General features: G+C 43.4%; 1 protein-coding gene across 11 annotated transcripts in view; it reads left to right on the top strand.

Moving 5' to 3' along the window:
* Positions 1–18,155, top strand: part of ATXN2 (ataxin 2) — a 52,472-nt gene that overhangs the window by 25,558 nt on the left and 8,759 nt on the right. For 6 of the 11 annotated variants that reach the window (XM_042441322.1, XM_042441320.1, XM_042441317.1 and 3 more), the window contains 14 exons: positions 2,446–2,570; positions 3,140–3,231; positions 3,759–3,956; positions 4,504–4,682; positions 6,446–6,655; positions 8,424–8,606; positions 9,737–9,934; positions 10,693–10,803; positions 12,697–12,767; positions 13,331–13,638; positions 14,428–14,491; positions 14,588–14,740; positions 16,192–16,258; positions 17,329–17,513. In XM_042441322.1, coding sequence (XP_042297256.1) covers positions 2,446–2,570; positions 3,140–3,231; positions 3,759–3,956; positions 4,504–4,682; positions 6,446–6,655; positions 8,424–8,606; positions 9,737–9,934; positions 10,693–10,803; positions 12,697–12,767; positions 13,331–13,638; positions 14,428–14,491; positions 14,588–14,740; positions 16,192–16,258; positions 17,329–17,513 — 2,144 coding nt within the window. The remainder of the gene's footprint in view (positions 1–2,445; positions 2,571–3,139; positions 3,232–3,758; positions 3,957–4,503; positions 4,683–6,445; positions 6,656–8,423; positions 8,607–9,736; positions 9,935–10,692; positions 10,804–12,696; positions 12,768–13,330; positions 13,639–14,427; positions 14,492–14,587; positions 14,741–16,191; positions 16,259–17,328; positions 17,514–18,155) is intronic. The other 5 variants (XM_042441316.1, XM_042441314.1, XM_042441312.1 and 2 more) reach the window with 2 other exon arrangements.

The following is an 18,155-nucleotide window of genomic DNA, read 5'->3' as shown; positions in this document are numbered from 1 at the left end:
CATTCCCTTCGTAACGCGAAAATTTCGTAACCCGAAATAGCTTTCCGTTAGCGCTGGAAGCCTATAGCATTTGAATTTCGCGCCGAAATGAATTTCGTAACCCGAAAAATATTTCGTAACCCGAAACAGTTTTTGCCAATCCAACTTTTTCGTATCCCGGAAATTTCGTAACCCGCGCATTTCGTATCCCGAGGTACCACTGTACTGTGGTTATTTAGCAGCAATACTTGGGGGAGTTGTGCCAAATGTAGCTGTTCTTTTGATGTGGTCAGTCTTTATAGTAGCTTCATCCCCAAGTCTTCTTTCTGTGGATTTAAATTGTGTTCTCACAAATGGCCTACTGTGGGCTACCTACCCCTTACTACCTTTCAACTGCCCTGAAATACAATCATAGACTGTCCCCACCTTTCTGTGAGTGTTTCTGTGTAATTCAGGGATCTGAGCCCACTTCAATGACCATGAATGAAATATTCCCCCCTTATCTCTCTCTTTCTTGTGGAGAAGGAAGAGAGGGAGGGAGGAAGGAAGAAGGTTATTACTAATTCTTTTGGATCAGTTAATGTACTGTGCAAAAATTTGGTATTCCATATGTAGTGTTCTAAATTTCCAAATATTACTATTACTCACTTCACTGGAGTTCCAGCAGTTACTAGGAAAGAGATAGATGCAAAAATGTTTCTGGTGTTTCTGTTCCATCATTTGCAGACTGCTTGGAATACAACATTTCACAGATGCAAATGCTTTCCTTCTTCAACACCAAGAGCCTGCCTCCTATGTCAGGTTTCCACACAGCCTTTTGCTTGCAATGTGATCTTGTAACTAGGCTTAGATCTAATATGTACAAAGCACAGTCTCTCCTGTTACCACGTTCCATAGTTTGGCCACCGGAGAAACGTGTGTGTATGGGAAAGCATTCACCATACTCTTAGACTGTTGTTGTTATTCTGAAGGGTCCCTGAAGAAGGTCCATGTTGGAATCACATTGGAACCACAATGAATTCTTTCTTCCAGAACCTGGAGTTTTCTTTCTTGCTGTTTTGATTTTCTAGAATTTAAAATGCCACACACAATGGTCTGGTGGTTTTAAAAAATGGATTCTGGGAAACCCTGGGGTTCCTTAGAAGGGGCTTCTTGGTGATAAGGCTAGTCACATGTGAAGGGCTTTCCTGACCTCCTCTGCTGGCCTTCCTATGCATTGCACAACCACTGGGATGTGTCAGATGGTCTGGACGTTGCATTTTCAGATCATGTGTGGCACTAGTAACTCTTGTTAAAGAAACTCTTGTTAAACAGGCAGTGTGCCCTAGCTACAGGTGAACAGACTTCAGGCCTGCAGGTGTGACTTTAAATATAACAGCATAGTTCTGAAGTTGCAAAATAGTAGCTGGGTAAAGAGAATTGGGTGCAAAAATGATGATTTAAGGAGACACCGTTGTACTTCCCTATAAAAATATAAGTCTGAGTTAAGGATCAGGGGGTTTTCATATAAAACTGGCCAGAGGAGGTGCAGAAAGTCCAGATCAAAGGCACCCAATGGCTACTTTTAAGTTACAAGCGAAGAACCCTAAGGCTGAGTGGGAAATGATAAGAACATGGTTAGCTGTGATGGAATGTTTTAAATTATAGGTTTTTAAAATTACAGCTTGCTGCTTGCAATTTATCCTGAGATTTTTCAGGAAATCCCAGTTTATGCCCAGACTTGTGTTCATTAGTTCAGTAGCTGATGCTTGTGGATACTTGGCATGCAGATCCCCCTGGAAAATGCTTGTAGAAAGCTTGAAAACCGTTGTGTTAATATTCCACAACAGATACTAAAGTTTTTTTTGTTGCAGGAATGCCTCTGCTGTCACAGAATTGCACATTATCTCTGCCAGTTCTAGTTGAATGAAATCATTTTTACCCTTTTCAATATACTGCCTCTTACTGCTTCTAGAACAAATTCTGACCCTATTGCATCTTTTAGCTGTGATAATACCCTTTCTAGACTTACAAAAGGAGGAAACAACCAGATTGCCCATGGGATACTTTTGTTCTCTGCAGTTTTTCCCTTGCCTTACTTCATGGTAGACACAGAAGACTGTAGGGCTGTGAAAAGGGCAGTCTTGATGCTCATGGGGATGGCGCTGTGCCAGTGTGCTTAGGATGCCATTCTGTCAGAGCTGCAAAGGTTACTGGTTATACTGGGTGGTGGATTCTGGATGTTGTACTCCAAAAAGTAACCTTTCCAAGCTCTGAGTCTTATATATCTTTAATTGGGAATATGCCCCATTGCACTTAATAGTGTATGCCCCTGGGCAGACGTATAGGACTTACAGGGCCTTTTCTTAATGTGCTCTTTTGCAAGAACACACACAGCACTTTCTTTATAGCAGAGCAAATGAAAACATCCTTCAGAAGATTAGCTGTCCACTGACACTATTTTTATACCTTTCTATTCAATTACAGATGCTTTTACAGATTCTTCAATCAGTGCTAAAGTTAATGGTGAACACAAAGAAAAGGATCTCGAGCCTTGGGATGGTGGTGAAGGCATAGTTGCAGATGAACTTGAAGCCTTAGAAACTGATGTTGTAAGCACAGCTCCCCTTGGGTTGACATCTAGGGACGTGGCGTGAGGGGGGTCGAATATGAAGCAAAAATATCCAAGGAGCGTGACGTTATTTTACTTTTAACATCCACTGTCCCAAGAAGAGAATTCTCTGTGTATGCTCTTCCCTGCCCTCTGGCCCTAGCACCACTGAAGTGCGTCTTTCACATAAAACACATTTGAAGGGAAATTCTATTGAGAGTCAGAACATGGAAAGTCCATTAATGACAGTGAAAACTGGTCAAAACAGAGTTTTGTTAATCTTTTTATGTTTTAAAGTGAAGGGGCCTTTAAAAATGTGATATTTGCTCACTTTTGAGATGTTTGGAGTTTTTAAGTTAGAGGAATAGGAATTGTTAAGGTTCTCTAGGAACTCGCCCCCTCCTACAGACATATTTCAGATTCCTCTTTTACCGTGTCAGAATCTAGGCTCTTGAGGAACCGGTCACTTAGGTCTGTTCCCGTCCTCTCTGTCAGTCTGCCCATTCTTGCACTGGAGGAAGCATTTTTCTTTTGTGCTATTTTAAATGCTAAATATGTTCTGTCTTCTAGTCCAATGGATGGGATCCTAACGACATGTTTCGATACAATGAAGAAAACTACGGCGTTGTGTCAACTTATGATAGCAGTTTATCTTCATATACGTAAGTTGTAATGTGTGCTGTGATTTTGATATTGATGACGGTAGTCCTGGTGATTTTCTGTGTTAGTGTTTTAGGCTTAGGATGGTTGCCAGTTGTTTTTAACCTTGAACAGCTTGGGGCCTTGCTGTATAAGGGACCATCCGTCCCATTTTGAACATGTCTTAGATATTAAGCTCTTCAGGAGAAGCCGTCTTGAGAATATCACTAGCTACAGGGGCATACTTGCAGGCACATGGGAGAAGTCTTTCTCCTGCATTGCTCCTAGAATGTGTAATGCAGTCCCCTCAGAGCTTTGGTCATGTCTTGCTCTCACTGTTTTTAGCCAGCTACAAAGACACATCTCTTCAAACTGGCCTTTTAAACTTGGTCATTGCAATTATAATAAAACATCATATCACCGCTTGGTTCCCCTGATGCTGTGACTTTTATCCAGTTGACCTCTGGAATATTTGTCTTGAAAGGAATCTCGACTTAAAATCAATCTGGTCTCTCTTTTGTCTCTTCTTTTCTTTTTTTCTTTCTTTTAGGGTACCCCTAGAAAGGGATAACTCAGAAGAATTTTTAAAACGGGAAGCCAGAGCAACCCAGTTAGCGGAAGAAATTGAATCAAGTGCTCAGTACAAAGCTCGAGCTGCTTTGGAGAATGATGACCGGTCAGAGGAAGAAAAATACACGGCTGTTCAGAGACATGTAAATGAGCGTGAGGGCCATGGTGTGGCACCCAGGTATTTGGGAAAAGGGGAGCCGGGATTCATTGGTTGGCTGGCTGGTTTATGGCTGTGGATGATGGGTGTAAGACAACATATCTGCAGGGCCTTAGATTGGGGAAATTATATCCTATGTCTTTGGTGTATTTTCTTGATATGCATTCGTTGGCATATCTTCTATTGTAGTTGTATGAAAACAGGGAATTCTGAATGTTGAAGTATTTTTTACTTCCAAGTAACTTTTGCAACCTGCAGTTAAATCTCTTAACTCCCAGTAGTTAAAGAGCTGTAGTGTGATTTCCCCCCCCCCCCCCCCACTTTTCTGTGTTGTCTGGCAATAGTTTCTTGTTTCCTGATTTGAAGCCATTTGACAAATGTACAGGGTTTGTCTTTGACATTTTTTGAATAGTATATCCTATATGAAAAAGATGCAACGCTCTCTTTTTCCCCCTGAAAATTCAGTCATTTCCCTGTGCCCAGACTTGCCCTCAGTAGTAAATGGACTGAAATAGCACCCTGTCTCTAACCTCCTCCTGCTCTTCCCTGGCCCCCGGCTTGCTTTCAGGGACAACAAATACATTCCACCTGGACAGCGGAATAGGGATGTCCTTTCCTGGGGAACTGGAAGGCAGACTTCGACGCGGGTGGGCCAGTCAGGATCAGGCCCACCAATTTCAAGATCTGGGTCTTACTCATCAGACTACAGTTCAAATTCGGGAGCAGACCAAAGAGTAGTTAATGGAGGCAAGTATCCCTTGTTACTTCAGTAAGCAAGCCTGTGTAAAAGAAGTTTGTCATTACTGGACCACTGTGGCAGTAACTCTTGGAAATGTTTTTCCCCCCGATGGCTTCCCAGCACAAAATAGTGAGAATCTAAAGTTTTATAGAAGGAGATGTGCCCATGGATATAACCTGATATATATATACACAGTTTATTTAGAAAGGGAATTACCTTCCAGCTCAGAGTCCAGCCTCCCTTTGAAAATAGCCTGTGAGTCCCTGTTGCTTGGAAGACAATTCTGTGGCCACTTCTAGTGCAATAGTCCCAGCTACATATTCCCTGCCCAAAGCTTGACATTCAGTTGGTTATAGGGGAATGAAAAGCTATCCAGCAGCCTTTTCTCTGGCTTAACTCCATACCATGTAAACCGGCTATTGAGCACTCCTTCCAGTATCCCTGGTACTATGTGCAGCTGTCTTGAGTGTATGGGAAACCAGTTCCGGACAGATCAGTAGTTGTGCCAGCTTTGTTGAGCAGCTCCATTTTTAGTTCTGTTTCCTGAAGAGTTAACTTTCAAGATCAGCATGGAGAAACTGTAACACACAATCCACTCGGACTTTGGCATGCGTTTGCGTTGTGTTTTACACTGTCAAGAGCATGGGAGAAGACCCCTTGGAGATATGTGACAGGGTCCAAATTTCTCCAAATCAATAAATTAATAACACAAGTGTGGAGCTGGGGAGAGAAGGCCTGGGCTGTGCAGTGACTTAAGGTAAGTGGTGTTGGCAGCATGTTTGACCTGCAGCTAGCTAGCAGCCCAAAATAAAGGTTGAAAGTCAAAAATGGGACTTGCTGCTCACTAAGAGCTGCTGTTGTCTTGTTTTCTTTTTCCTTTTGTGGGACTACATTCCCATGAAGTGGGTCCCATTCAGATGAACAAAGCTTGCACTCAGCTGTTCATGTCTTTTGTCCTTTCATGGCTTCCTGTATGGTATGGAAGATCCAACACCTTGCACTTTTCATAAGGAATGTTGCTTGGGTTTGAAAACAATGCCCTCCAGAGGAGCGCTCTGGTGGCCCAAGAATAAAGGACTAAGCTGAGGCTTGTGGACCAATTTCCTCTTCCGCTCAAATTCTGAATGACTCCATTCTTGAAAGGGCACAATGGAAGCAAATGTCAGATACTGAACACAACTCTCTTTCTTGGGAGAACTTTTGTTGTTTTCACTGGTCTTCACATTTGAACATGTTAGATCCAGTGGTCAGTGCGCTCAGCTTCTTTAACGTAACCTTTTGGTAGCTGCTCGTACCTCCATGCCTAAGTAACAAGTGTGCCAAGTAAGTCAACTCCCTTTATGCCAGGCAAGTTGGTACAGTCATGCTTCACATGGCAAGGGAGTGAGCTACCCACTCCAGCCTTCCTTGCCACCGATGGCGTTGTTTATATCTATGAGGTCTACTGTATATAGCTTGACTGATTTATACGTCATTGTCTCTTCCACAGTAGTATTCGCAGATCCTGACTTTAACCCATTGGGGGGAACTCTGCCTGAAAATGGAACTCCATTTACAAATTGACGTGTCCTAAAATCAGGGTGGAATAACTTTTCGGGACTTTCTTTCCCTGTTTGCATGGGCCTGTAGAAATCCCCAATGGGTTAAAAAGGAAAGGAAAAAGAAGTATGAGAAATCATTTTTGTCATTTTTTACTTTCCCCTCCCTGTTTTTTCCCCCATATTTTTTTCTTTAGTTTTTATGCTTTCCTTCATATCATTTGTTCTGTCAGGTGTTCCCTGGCCATCGCCTTGCCCATCTCCTTCCTCTCGCCCACCTTCTCGCTACCCGTCAGGTCCCAACACTCTTCCACCTCGGGCAGCCACCCCTACAAGGCCGCCCTCCAGGCCCCCCTCGCGGCCCTCCAGGCCCCCGTCTCACCCCTCTGCTCATGGCTCTCCAGCTCCTGTCTCTACTATGCCTAAACGCATGTCTTCAGAAGGTACAAATACCACAATTTTGTTTGTTCATGAGTTTTCGTTTGTCTTTGTGTTTCCCCCCTTCTCCTTGTGAATTATAGTTTGGAAAATGTTCCCTTCATTACTTGAACCTATAATTCGTGCACTTCAGAAAGTGGTTGGTTTTGTTTTTATTCTCTGCTTATTTCTGTTGACCTCTTTTGTTTTTTTTAAGGACGCACTTCACAAAATCACAATCGCAATGGCGGGAGCTTTCTCGGGAGGTGAAAAATGAACTCAGCTTTGTCGTACATTTGTGTTGTGCAGAGCCCATATAAATGTAACTCTTGTGAACACTTTAACCACGTTTTCAGGGGCACATGCTCTTGTAGGCTATGGCCATGGTTAAAGAGTAGCATTGGCACAGCCATTAAAGGTGGTCAGGGCTAACTAGGCTTTGTTTTTAACCAGCGTTTGAAGCTGGTTTCAAATTCCTGATTAGATACAAACCTTAAGTAGAGCTAACCAGGGTTTGAGGTTTTTTTGGCTACTGAATACCCTTCCTTGGGAAAAACTGACTAGAATTCCTTGGGCTTAAATAAAATGCAATGAATATCCATGCTAGTGTAACACTCAGATATTATTAAGGCTATTGTGGGTAATATTGGTGAAACTTCACAGGATTGTTAGGACCCCTTCTGATCCCATTTAAACCTAGTTAAGGAGCTGGGAGTATTACTTCCACAGTTTCACAGTAGCTCCTGTTAAAGGCCAGGGTAAATTTCTAGGATGATGCTTAGTGCCTTTACATGAATCAGGCAAAAATTTTATCCTGTTATGATTGGTCCCTAGAAAACCCTCTTTACATTGTATTCTGTGAAAGACTGGCTAGAATCAGAGGAGGCTTCATTGTGTTTGCGTTTGGTATGGCTTTGCTCAATCTGTTTGGTTGTGTTTAAGAACGCAAAGGTTGTCACAGGGCAGGAAGGGAAAGGCTTGTGTTCTTCCAGGTGGGACTCACAAACTGAACCTTTTCAGTGGCAGCTAACTGAACATCTTTCAGTTGCATGTGATGCATGTGCCTTCTTGATGAGCATGAATCCTATGTCAGACTGTTTGATGGTAGAACATTGCCTTCCTTCAAAAACATGACAAAATGTATAAACTCAAGGCAAATCTTGAAATCCCTCTAGAAATTGTTTTGAAAACAGTAAATTTTCCTTCTTCTAGCCCTTCTGTACTCGCAGAGAACAGGCATCCCCAGCCTGGCATCCTCTGGGTGTGATGGCTACAGTTCCTATCATCCCCAGCCAACACAACCATTGGCTGACGGAGGATTTGCCATGCTGACCAAGGGCAATGAGAGTTGTTCCAGCACAGTTCAAGAACACTGGGTTTGGGAAGGCTTGCCTAGAACAATCCCAAATAGTGATGAGTTTGGATTTTAATAGAATCTTAGCAAGAGCCGTTGGGTCACAGATGTTGAGGCAAAACGTCACATGGATTTTCTCAGCGAATCTTGTCCACACCTCCCATTTTGTTTTGTTTTTGTTTGTTTTTTAAATGGAGTATGTGTATACAGGAAATGTTTCAGGTAGATGGTGTCCTATTTTGCCATCTTGCTTGGTTTCATACTTTCCTTTTGCAGTTTTTGTAATGTCAAAACCAAGGGAGAGGAGGCTGTTACCTGAACTATATAGGGCCCAATGTGGCGATGTACTGAAAACGTGTTGTATCGGTGGAATGTGACGGAGGAAAGGGGGTGTTTTGTGGTGTTCACAGTTTAGGGTGTGTGTGTATTGCTTTTTCAAGGACCTCCACGGATGTCTCCTAAGGCACAGCGGCACCCTCGAGGCCACAGAGTGTCTGCGGGTAGGGGTATGATTTCAAGTGGCTTAGAATTTGTCTCTCACAATGTGCCAGGAGAAGCCACTACACCTTCGTCGGCCCGAGGCAGCCCTTCAAGTGGGACATGGTCATCAGTGGTCATGGGGGGTAAGTAAAGTTTAGCTTTCTGCAGAAAGCTGTCGTTGGGGTTTTGATGTTGAAACTGGCTTGTGTTTCTTGGCTAAAATGTACGTGCCTATGTCCGTTATCAGGTGGGACTGCTTTTGGTTACCTATTTACTTTGCCTGGCTAGAAACAAAAGGTTATAACTGGCATTTTGGAACTGGACTGTCATAAGGTGTCCGCTGTTCTCTCTCTGAAGGAGGCATCTGTGGAATGGGTAGGCAGGTATTGAGTGCGCACTGTATGTTCTGTCCTCCTCGGGAGTGGAGTTTTCTCAGCCAGGGTTCTGTGGGACCCTAGGGCTCCAGGAAAGGTTGCTATGGGCTCCATGAGAAATTGTGATTGAAAAAAATAAGGACTTTTTTTAGCTGATACAGTAATTTCTATGCAAGGATTCCCTGAGACCTGAAAATTATTTAAGGGTTTCTCTAAGGTAAAAAGGTTGGGAAAGGCTGGAGTGACAGGCAAGTTAGTTTTTTTCTGCTCCTCTGATAACCAGAATTTTGGAGCCTAACTTGAAACACTTTCCTAGTTCCCTAGTGAGTATTTTAAGCCATCCTGAGAGCTTTGGATCTGGAGCAGGATGAAATAAAGAAATCAATCAATAAATTGGTGGGTTCCCCCAGGAGCCTGGGCATAGGATCGTACCTCAAGGACTAAACATATCTGCGTATGCTTATTAAGCCAAACAGGAGCCATTTCTTTCCTTCCACTTCCTTGTTCTATGTACTTGGGTGCCAAGTACACTTGGGAAGCAGAGCTTGGTATTTCTTCCGTTGCGGAAGCAGATTTTGGAACAGGCGACGGCTCTGTGAGTCCTCCTCCTTTGACTATTTCCAAAGCTCCATGCCTATAGTCTTCTGCTTCAGTGCAGTCAGTTAATCAAAGCAGAGGGATTTTTTTTGTACTGTATCCCAGAACATACAATGCAAGAAACACTTGTTGCTGGGGGAGGGAAGCTGCATCTCAAAAATCTGGGGAATTTCCGAGGAAGGGAAATAGGTTTTTGCTAACAATTTTGTAAGCTCGACACAGGCATGGTATTTGGTTTCACTTTTATGAGTGCAAAACAGCTGTGGTGCATTGCAATGGTGTATCTTTTCTTCTGTTCCTAGTTACTAGGTCATCCCCTAAAGCACACAGGCCCCGGTCTCCAAAGCAGAGTAGTGTTGGAGGTGTGCCCTCGGGGCCAACTCTCTCTTCTCCCCAAGCTGGCTCTACTCTGGCAGAAGCTGTAGCTGTGCCTCTTCCAGCTGCCTCTCCTACCCCTGCCAGCCCTGCCTCCAATAGAGCAGGTACCCCATCTGCCGAAGGTAAAAAGCCCTTTCCAAAGTCTTGTCCTGTTCTAAGTCTGACTAGAAATGTAAAGACGTGCCATGGTCTAAAAACTGCTTATGTGTTTAAGGATGTGGAGAATAAGTCTCTGCTCTCAACATTTGTATTACGCATTAGGGCTCATCATAATGTAGTCTTATGTCCTCTTTGCTGGAGAGCGAACAGGGTGAGGTTAAGAGAAGAATGTGAATCTCTTTGGGGGGGGGGGGTCTAGAGGCATCTACACATTTTCTGAATTGCTGGTTAAACAAACAAACACAAATACACAAAAACCTCAGTGAGCAAGAAAAGATTGTGCCCTGTGTTTGCTTAGCTGATAATTACTCTGGCCTTCTTTCAACTTCCCAGATTAATATTTGAATACAGTAAAACAACAGTATTTTTTAATCAGATTGTTCTATGCATATTCTGGAAGAGACAATATTGATTTAATTTGCCGAGGCCTTTGCAAAAATGTATTGAATGACAAATTACTCTTCAAAAGTCTCTTTAGTTTCAGGATGTTGCTTTTTTTTCCCTTCCTGAGAAATATGGCTCATGTCAAGCAAATTGTGTTGGCGCAGGAGTTGTGCCGGCTTTCAGTTTGCAAGGAAATCTTCAAACTTACTACCTGCCTCTCTCCTTTCCAAATACACAGCTAGTGATGGCTAGAATTATTAGAATGCTTTTCATATATGAAACCTCAAATAGGCTGCTTAAGGTGGACAGCTAATATAATGCTGGCTTCCTTTTCTAGCTAAAGATTCCAGGCTTCAGGACCAGAGGCAGAGTTCTTCTCCTGCAGGAACGAAAGAACATCAAAAGCCAAGTGAAATGTCTCCTAGTTTTAGCAAACCTGAATGCAAAGGTAAGATTCAGAGCCTTAAGAGCACCGTTGGGACAAATAGTTTACATTCTGTGCTGATCTTTTTGATTTAAATACGTTTCAGTCACAGAAACACTTAGGGAAGTTGACTTAGTTTTGTAGGAGGAATGAAACCCTAAGGGGGATCTTAGTTGCAGGTGTTATTGGTGTGAAGAGAAGGAAATGTTCCTTCAGGTGTTCATTGGAATTAACTTTTGGAAAGCACTTTTGCTGATTGTGTTCAGAACTTTGTTTTACTAAGTTTCTTAGGATAGTTTCCTGTTCCCTTGATGTGCTGTATTTGGGATGTAGATCTTGGCATCAAAACAGTGTTTCAGCTGCTGTTTATTGGCTCATAAATTGTTTGACTTGCAGTGAAACTTGTACAACTGTAACTGTAAATGCACAGTGGCGGGTTCATTACTTTCACGATAGAGCAGACAGTCCAGGATACTCCATACATTCTTTTCTGAGTCCAGAGGCATCACCTCTGAATTGCAGGTACAGGAATGTGTGAGCAAGTGTGCATCAAGTGGTCTTCGCAGGTGAAGGAAGGGCAGAGATGGCTCTTTTCCCTAAGGCAAGGAGAAACCTTTGTTTCTGCGCTATGTAACCTTTTGCCTTGTTTGTCCCATTGCCAACTCCAACTTTGGAGCTGGAAAAAGGTATCACCCAAATGGGCTTGGGGGGCCCTTGAAGCAAACTGCCTCCAGCCCTGAAGATGGGGATAGTCAGTGCTCACTCTACAAGAGCCACAGTTCTGCAGGTTCAAGATGTAGGCTGGGCTGCTTAGGAAGAGCAGAGGACAATGGCACACTTGCCATGATGTGTGAAAACATGGCAGACTGGACATTTCTGCATTAATGGAGGCAGTGCACACCTGATGGTACTGCTGTTTCCATACACTCTCCTCTTCTTCCGAATCTAGCCTTCCAGTAGTATGCAAAACTTGTTTCTTCAAAGAGATGTCTTCCTTCCCCCTTCTATTTTTTTTTGGGGGGGGGTTCCATTTTGAACACTGTTTCTACATCATTCTGCTATTTCATGGTGACCCTGTAGTTCATGCATATGAAGGAGACTGTAACCTCATAGAGCTCATGACACAGAAGGTTCTCAGTTTGGCTTCAGAACAGAGTAGGAATTTTGGAAGTTCTGCAGTTTGAGTTACGTAAAGTATATAGTGATTGCGAGGGGCCTGTAGGGAGATGTTCCCCTAGAGCAGGGGAATCGGGGTGGGAGTCACATGGCCCTCCAGGTGTTGCTTGACTGCAAGTCCCAGAAGCCTTAGCTGGCATAGCCGCTGGTTGGGGATGGTGGAGGTTGATGTCTGAGAAGACCTTCAATGCTGCATGATTTCTGGTTCTTCCCTAGAATCTGAGTGCGTCCAGTCTGGTCAAAAGAGGACAGCTGTTCTAAGCATCTGGTTCCATAGCAGGAGATTTCCCAGTGCAGCTAGGCCCAGAACACCGTTCCTAAGTTAACCTCCTCCCACTTCAACATGGGGATGATTTCTGTGTTCCTTACAAGTTTGGAGGAAATAAAATGACAGACAGCCCTCAAATATTTATGTGCACACAGTGGAAATAAAGAAAGAAATATAAAGGAAAAGCTTACTTTGCAGATTACACCAGTTTTTCTGTTGCTCCAGCTGCTTGATCCCCCTTGGGCCTCTTGGGTTGTGACTGGATTATAGTTTCCACTGAACACTTTCGGGGCTTTCTCTCCACCTGCCCCAGCCTAGGCAACGCTCCCAATTGCTGTCCTCCTGTTCTGGGTTGGAAGTCCTTAGCTTGCTTTTGGTTCTTCTGTTTCTCTCATCTGCCCCCGTCGCCCCAAATACGTGCTGACTCCATGCCATTGATCAGTTGTTATAACACAGTATATGTTATCTGTCAGGTGTTTCTCCGGCTGTATTAGAACATAGAAAACAGATTGATGACTTGAAGAAATTCAAGAATGACTTCAGGGTAAGTGCCTTTGCTGCTTTGTCACTAAAGGCAGCTGTGGCAGATTAGATGGTATCAATGCATCGTGTCACATTCTCCCCCTTTTAAAAAAAGTGTGGAAGATTTGAGGGCATCCCTGAGTGGAAGGCACGAGTTTGCAACCAAGTGGACCCTCCACAATGAACAGCCAGTCTGATGAAAATACTTGTGCGATGCATGTGTTTTCAGACAAGTCTGCTCAGTTAGTGCGTTGCATTTTGGAAGTACGTTTGTATTCTAAAAAGAAGTCCATAATATTCCAGTGGATGGAATTTTGGCAGAAACCTGAGTGACTTCTCTTGATTTTTTTCAGAAACCTAGATGCACTGTTTTAAAACAACCCAATATTTATAGTCTGAACATATGGCTGTGCATAACTCAGTGTTCTTCTTGAAGAAAACAATACATCTCATTTTAAAATAGGGTCTCTGGGAAATAGTTTGCAAAATCCTGATTGTTTATAGAGCATGACTTTGCTTTGCTTTTCTCACTTAGTAAGTACTTCTTAAAAGGCTTATTATTTTCTCTCTCCCACCCCCCTGAAGTTACAACCAAGTTCCACTTCAGAAACGGTGGAACAGCTGTTAAGCAAGAACCGAGATGGTGAAAAATCTAGAGAAGTTCCAAAGGAGAAGACCGACTCCAGCTGTAAAGACTCTGTAGTTGAAACCGGTAGCAATGCCACCTCAACCAGCGGTGGCAGCAGCAAGCCTAACAGCCCCAGTATTTCACCAACTAGTGGCAATGCAGAGCCGAAGCAAGGGCCTGAGGTGACCTCGCAAGGTGTGCAGACCTCTAGCCCTGCAGGAAAGCAGGAGAAAGAAGAGAAAGAGGAGAAAAAGGACACCACTGAGTAAGTAATCCTCACCTCCCAACCCTTTACTCAGTTATGTCAGTGCCTTGCAGGGGGATAGTAGCCCGGGGGATCCAATGATAATGGGCATTTTCTTCTGTATTCCTCATTTGGAAAACATTGATATCAGTCGTTCCTCTGTGAAGGCTCTGCTAACACCATTGAAACTACTCGGGGTTTCAAAATATTGTATTATCTGATGGTGGGGAAAAGTCTGTAAATCAGTGACTAGGGAAGACGACTGGTTTCATGGCCACTTCACAAGACCATTCTAGTAGGGCCAGTGGCCTTATTATTATTATTATTATTATTATTATTATTATTATTATTATTATGCTTTATTTATATAGTGCTGTAGATTTACACAAGGCCTTAGGTGAGCCTGTGGTGGTGAGGGATGCTTGGGTTTCCCCCAACTGCGCTCATATTATTGAAAAAGAACAGGTTATATTCTGCAGGAAGCGATACTATTGTGGAGGCTCCTATTTTAGAACCATGCAGGGTGGGTCAGCCTCCCAGTGTTGTTACTTAATCTGTTGCAATAAGTTTTTCTCCCTTTGTGAGTACCAGTTCCACTTTAAACAGATGTGCTTTGGTTGGCTTTATTTTCTTAGATGTTGCACTTAAATGTAGAATTCTGGCCTCTCCTGCTTCCATACAAATTTGAAGCCTTAACAAGTTTTGTCTCTACTAGCAAATAGAAAGGGGCATATATTCAGCTCCATCCAAGAAAGAAGCTTTGCAGTGGGGGAAAACATGACATGCATCACCTTTGTCTTCTATTTCCAGACAAGTTAGAAAATCGACACTGAATCCGAACGCGAAGGAATTCAACCCTCGGTCATTTGCTCAGGTGAGTAGCAGAAATAAGCCTTGATGCACCTCTGATGGACCTGTGAAGTGCTTGCTCACAACTCAACGGCTTCATCTGTCCTCTTTCTTTTGGCAGCCTAAACCTTCTACTACACCAACCTCACCCCGTCCACAAGCTCAGCCCAGCCCCTCGATGGTGGGCCATCAGCAGCCTACTCCTGTCTACACTCAGCCTGTTTGTTTTGCACCTAATATGATGTACCCTGTTCCTGTGAGCCCTGGCGTTCAGGTAAGCTGCCGAATGTTTTAATGCAGCAAATAAATGTATATTCTCTCTGTTAGACAATCAACGCTGTTCTGAAAGACAGAGCAGTTTTGAGCCTGGCAACAGAACAGGTTCCAAGATGCTGACACAGAAGGGGAGACCATCAAACATCTGGAATCCCTTTTTGTGTCTGTAAATAGGAGAAGCTGTGGGAGAGAAAGAGAGTCACTCCCCTCCTCTGCAAAGGTCCCACCTACATTCATATTGCCTTGTCAAAGCGGGGTTCAGAAACTTAAGTTGCCAGAGTAATATGTGTTTTCAGCCTTCTGAACAGAGACTGAACCACTTTAAATATTTCCTAGTGCTCACTCTTGTACTAGGCGGCGAACTGCCTTGGAAATTGCACAGAGGCCTGTGCGATATCTTATGACAAAATCACTTCATGTTTGTTCTTGTGACAAAATACAGAACAAAATGTATTGCACCAAGTGCCATGAACAGTTGAAACTCGCATGAAGACCTGCCTTAAACCTGTGGACTGAACATGTCGTTTTGGTTGTGTGTTTTTACTTTGGATCAGTTTTATCTGAGTCTTGGTTAGTCAATACACTTTTAGCTTGATGTATACACCTTTAGCTTTACCTTCAGGTAGGTCTCAAAGAAACTTTCAATTTATCTGTGAGTAGAATTGAACTGTGTTAATGCAGAACTCTGAAAATATCAGCTAGTAGTAACACTTTGCATCTTCAGCAGTTGGTATGTTGTTGAGAGAGCATGCGCTGATCAGTTTTGAGTAAGGTGTTTATTTTTAGATCGTTTTCTAACAAGTATTTTAATCCTGTTCCCTCCCACCCCGGCCATCTCCACCTGCCCCTTGACTTCAAGCAAGCTTGCAAATAGTGCCAGAGGGAGTGCTGCAGGCACCCTGGGTGTTGTGCTGAAAGTTGGCTTGGTCCCAGCTTATTTTGTGATCTGGAGCACTGTTAACTTGCTTTCAGGCTAGACCAAGTTCAAACATATCAATCCGATAAACCATGGTTTCTGAGCCTGAGAATTGTGCCCCCTTTCCTTCCCTTTTCTTTTAATGGAACACCTCGGGGAAGGAATGTTAGACTACTGTTTTCTATGAGATCTGGACCATGAAACTGCCATTATATACTCTTTGCTATAGGCTCTCTGAATTGGGCTTTTGGGAAGATAAAATAATGCTGGGGCTGCCTGCTAGAGTGGTTAACTTGGTTGGTCCTCTGCACATTGCAAGGAATCCTTTGGAGGCACTTTTCCAGTTCTGCATTGCAGTCCCTTCCATAACTGGCTCAAAGTAGTAGTGAAAAGAAAGGAGGACCCATCAGAGGAGACCAAACCTCTGCTGGCAGAACTCAGGTTGCCGCTTGTGACTGCTTCTGGAGAAGGTTGTGTCTGTGTGAGTGTGTCTGTGTAACTTTTTCTAACGGCCGACCTTTTTTCACTTTCAGCCTTTGTACCCAATTCCAATGACCCCCATGCCAGTCAATCAGGCCAAGACCTATAGAGCAGGTAAAGGTGAGAATAATATAGTATTGCATGCTCTTGGTGCTTCCTTTGCATGTGAAACAGTGGCGCTGTCTTGCCAGCTGCTTTCTTACATTTTAATTTGTGGGTGAAGTAGCACTTTGCATTGGTCAGTGGACTTGGTGTCCTCAACATATAAGGAGAGGCTGTTCTAGAAGACTTTCCTATGACCGGCGACTAGTTCGTCTCCTTGGGGGCTTTGCAGCATTCAGTTTAGTGTGGTGTTCCTGGCTTTATAAACCCTTCCACAATATTTGGCTATTGATATGCTATTTTATTACAAGACTTCTTTGGTTTGATAGCTCTGTCGATTCTATGAGGTAAAATCAACAGAAGAACAAATTGGATGCTAACCTTTGAATTAAAAAAAACCCCAACACCCTGTCATCCTATAGATCTCCTCTTTGGATACAGCCTTTTGAATCGTTGAGGACTCATTTTAAACCAGTGCAGAGAGACTTAAATAGAATGGTGACATTTGAGTGTGAAAAAGAAATGCATGTCTTCTTTAGATTTATTTAATTTATTTATGGTATTTATACCCGGCTCTTCAGCCCTAAAGGCTCTCAGAGTGGCTTACAAAATAGTTATTCAGATGGTTCCCTGCCCTCAGGCTTACAATCTAAAAAGACATGACACATAAGGAGAAGGGAATGGTGATGGAGAAGGGGATCAAATCCAACATTTTGCTCCTCAAATGGTTGGGTCTCTATCCTGTCCAGTTTGTTACTATGTCTAGCTCATGTAGCAGTAACTGCCTTCTTGGGTCAAGCAATAGCCTAGTACTACCAGTAACTGGTCATATAGCTCTACAGCACCTTTTTTCTGCCTGAATGTACTGCCCCCTCTTTCCTTGAGCTGACTTATCCTTATGGTCTTACAGCTGAGCCCACGCAGACAATGAGATTGCTAAATTCTGCTAAAATGTGAGGCCTTGGTTGTATGTGGCTTGTCAGTGGATTCCAGTCATACCTAGCTCTATATAGAAAAGTTGACATAATCTTGGGGGAGGGGAGGTTAGACGTCCACCTTATTAAGGTATCCCTTTTCTCCTCCTGCAGTATCCAATATGCCCCAGCAGCGGCAAGACCAGCACCACCAGAACACCATGATGCACCCTGCCTCTGCTGCTGGGGCGCCAATTGTAGCCACGCCACCGGCTTATTCAGCCCAGTATGTTGCCTACAGCCCCCAGCAGTTCCCCAACCAACCTCTTGTTCAGCATGTGCCACATTATCAGTCTCAGGTATGCCTTCGGCTGGGCTTCTCGGTCGCTTGTTCTCCTGCTAATGTTGGAATGTTAACTTGTGTCTTGCCACACTGAGTATTGTAGGAAGACTACTCCATAACACTGCAAAGAACACTACAGAGGTGAATTGTCAACTTATATACTACAGCTTATGGCGATACACATGGTGCCTTTGTTTCCAAATGCACAAAGGCTCCTTAGATCAGTGCTACTCAAATGAGTGGTCGGTGGATCAGTGCCAGTCTGTGAGCTGTTGGCTGCGGGTCAATGAGGAGTTTACAGGAAAGAAAGAAACAGTTGTAGTCACTGCACACAAATATGTGCCATATTTCCCTGGCACATCGTAGGGGAAAGACCCATCCAGTCCCCCACATCCAATAACTTTAAGAAGCACTTGTTAGATCAAACCTGGATCCTATATGTACAGCCTAGTAAAAAGATATTTAAAGGAATTTGGGGAAATGTCAGGCTTATAGGTAAACTGGAATAAATCGGAGTCCCTGTTACCTTGAGTGCCTATATTGGGAGAAAGGTGGGATATAAGAAGAAGAAGAAGAAGAAGAAGAAGAAGAAGAAGAAGAAGAAGAAGATGATGATGATGATGATGATGATGATGATGATGATGATGATGATGATGAT

The sequence above is a fragment of the Sceloporus undulatus genome, chromosome 10 (assembly GCF_019175285.1).
Source record: "Sceloporus undulatus isolate JIND9_A2432 ecotype Alabama chromosome 10, SceUnd_v1.1, whole genome shotgun sequence".
Taxonomy (NCBI): Eukaryota; Metazoa; Chordata; class Lepidosauria; order Squamata; family Phrynosomatidae; genus Sceloporus; species Sceloporus undulatus.
The sequence above is the reverse complement of the archived record's forward strand: the minus strand, read 5'-3'. Positions and strand labels throughout refer to the sequence as shown.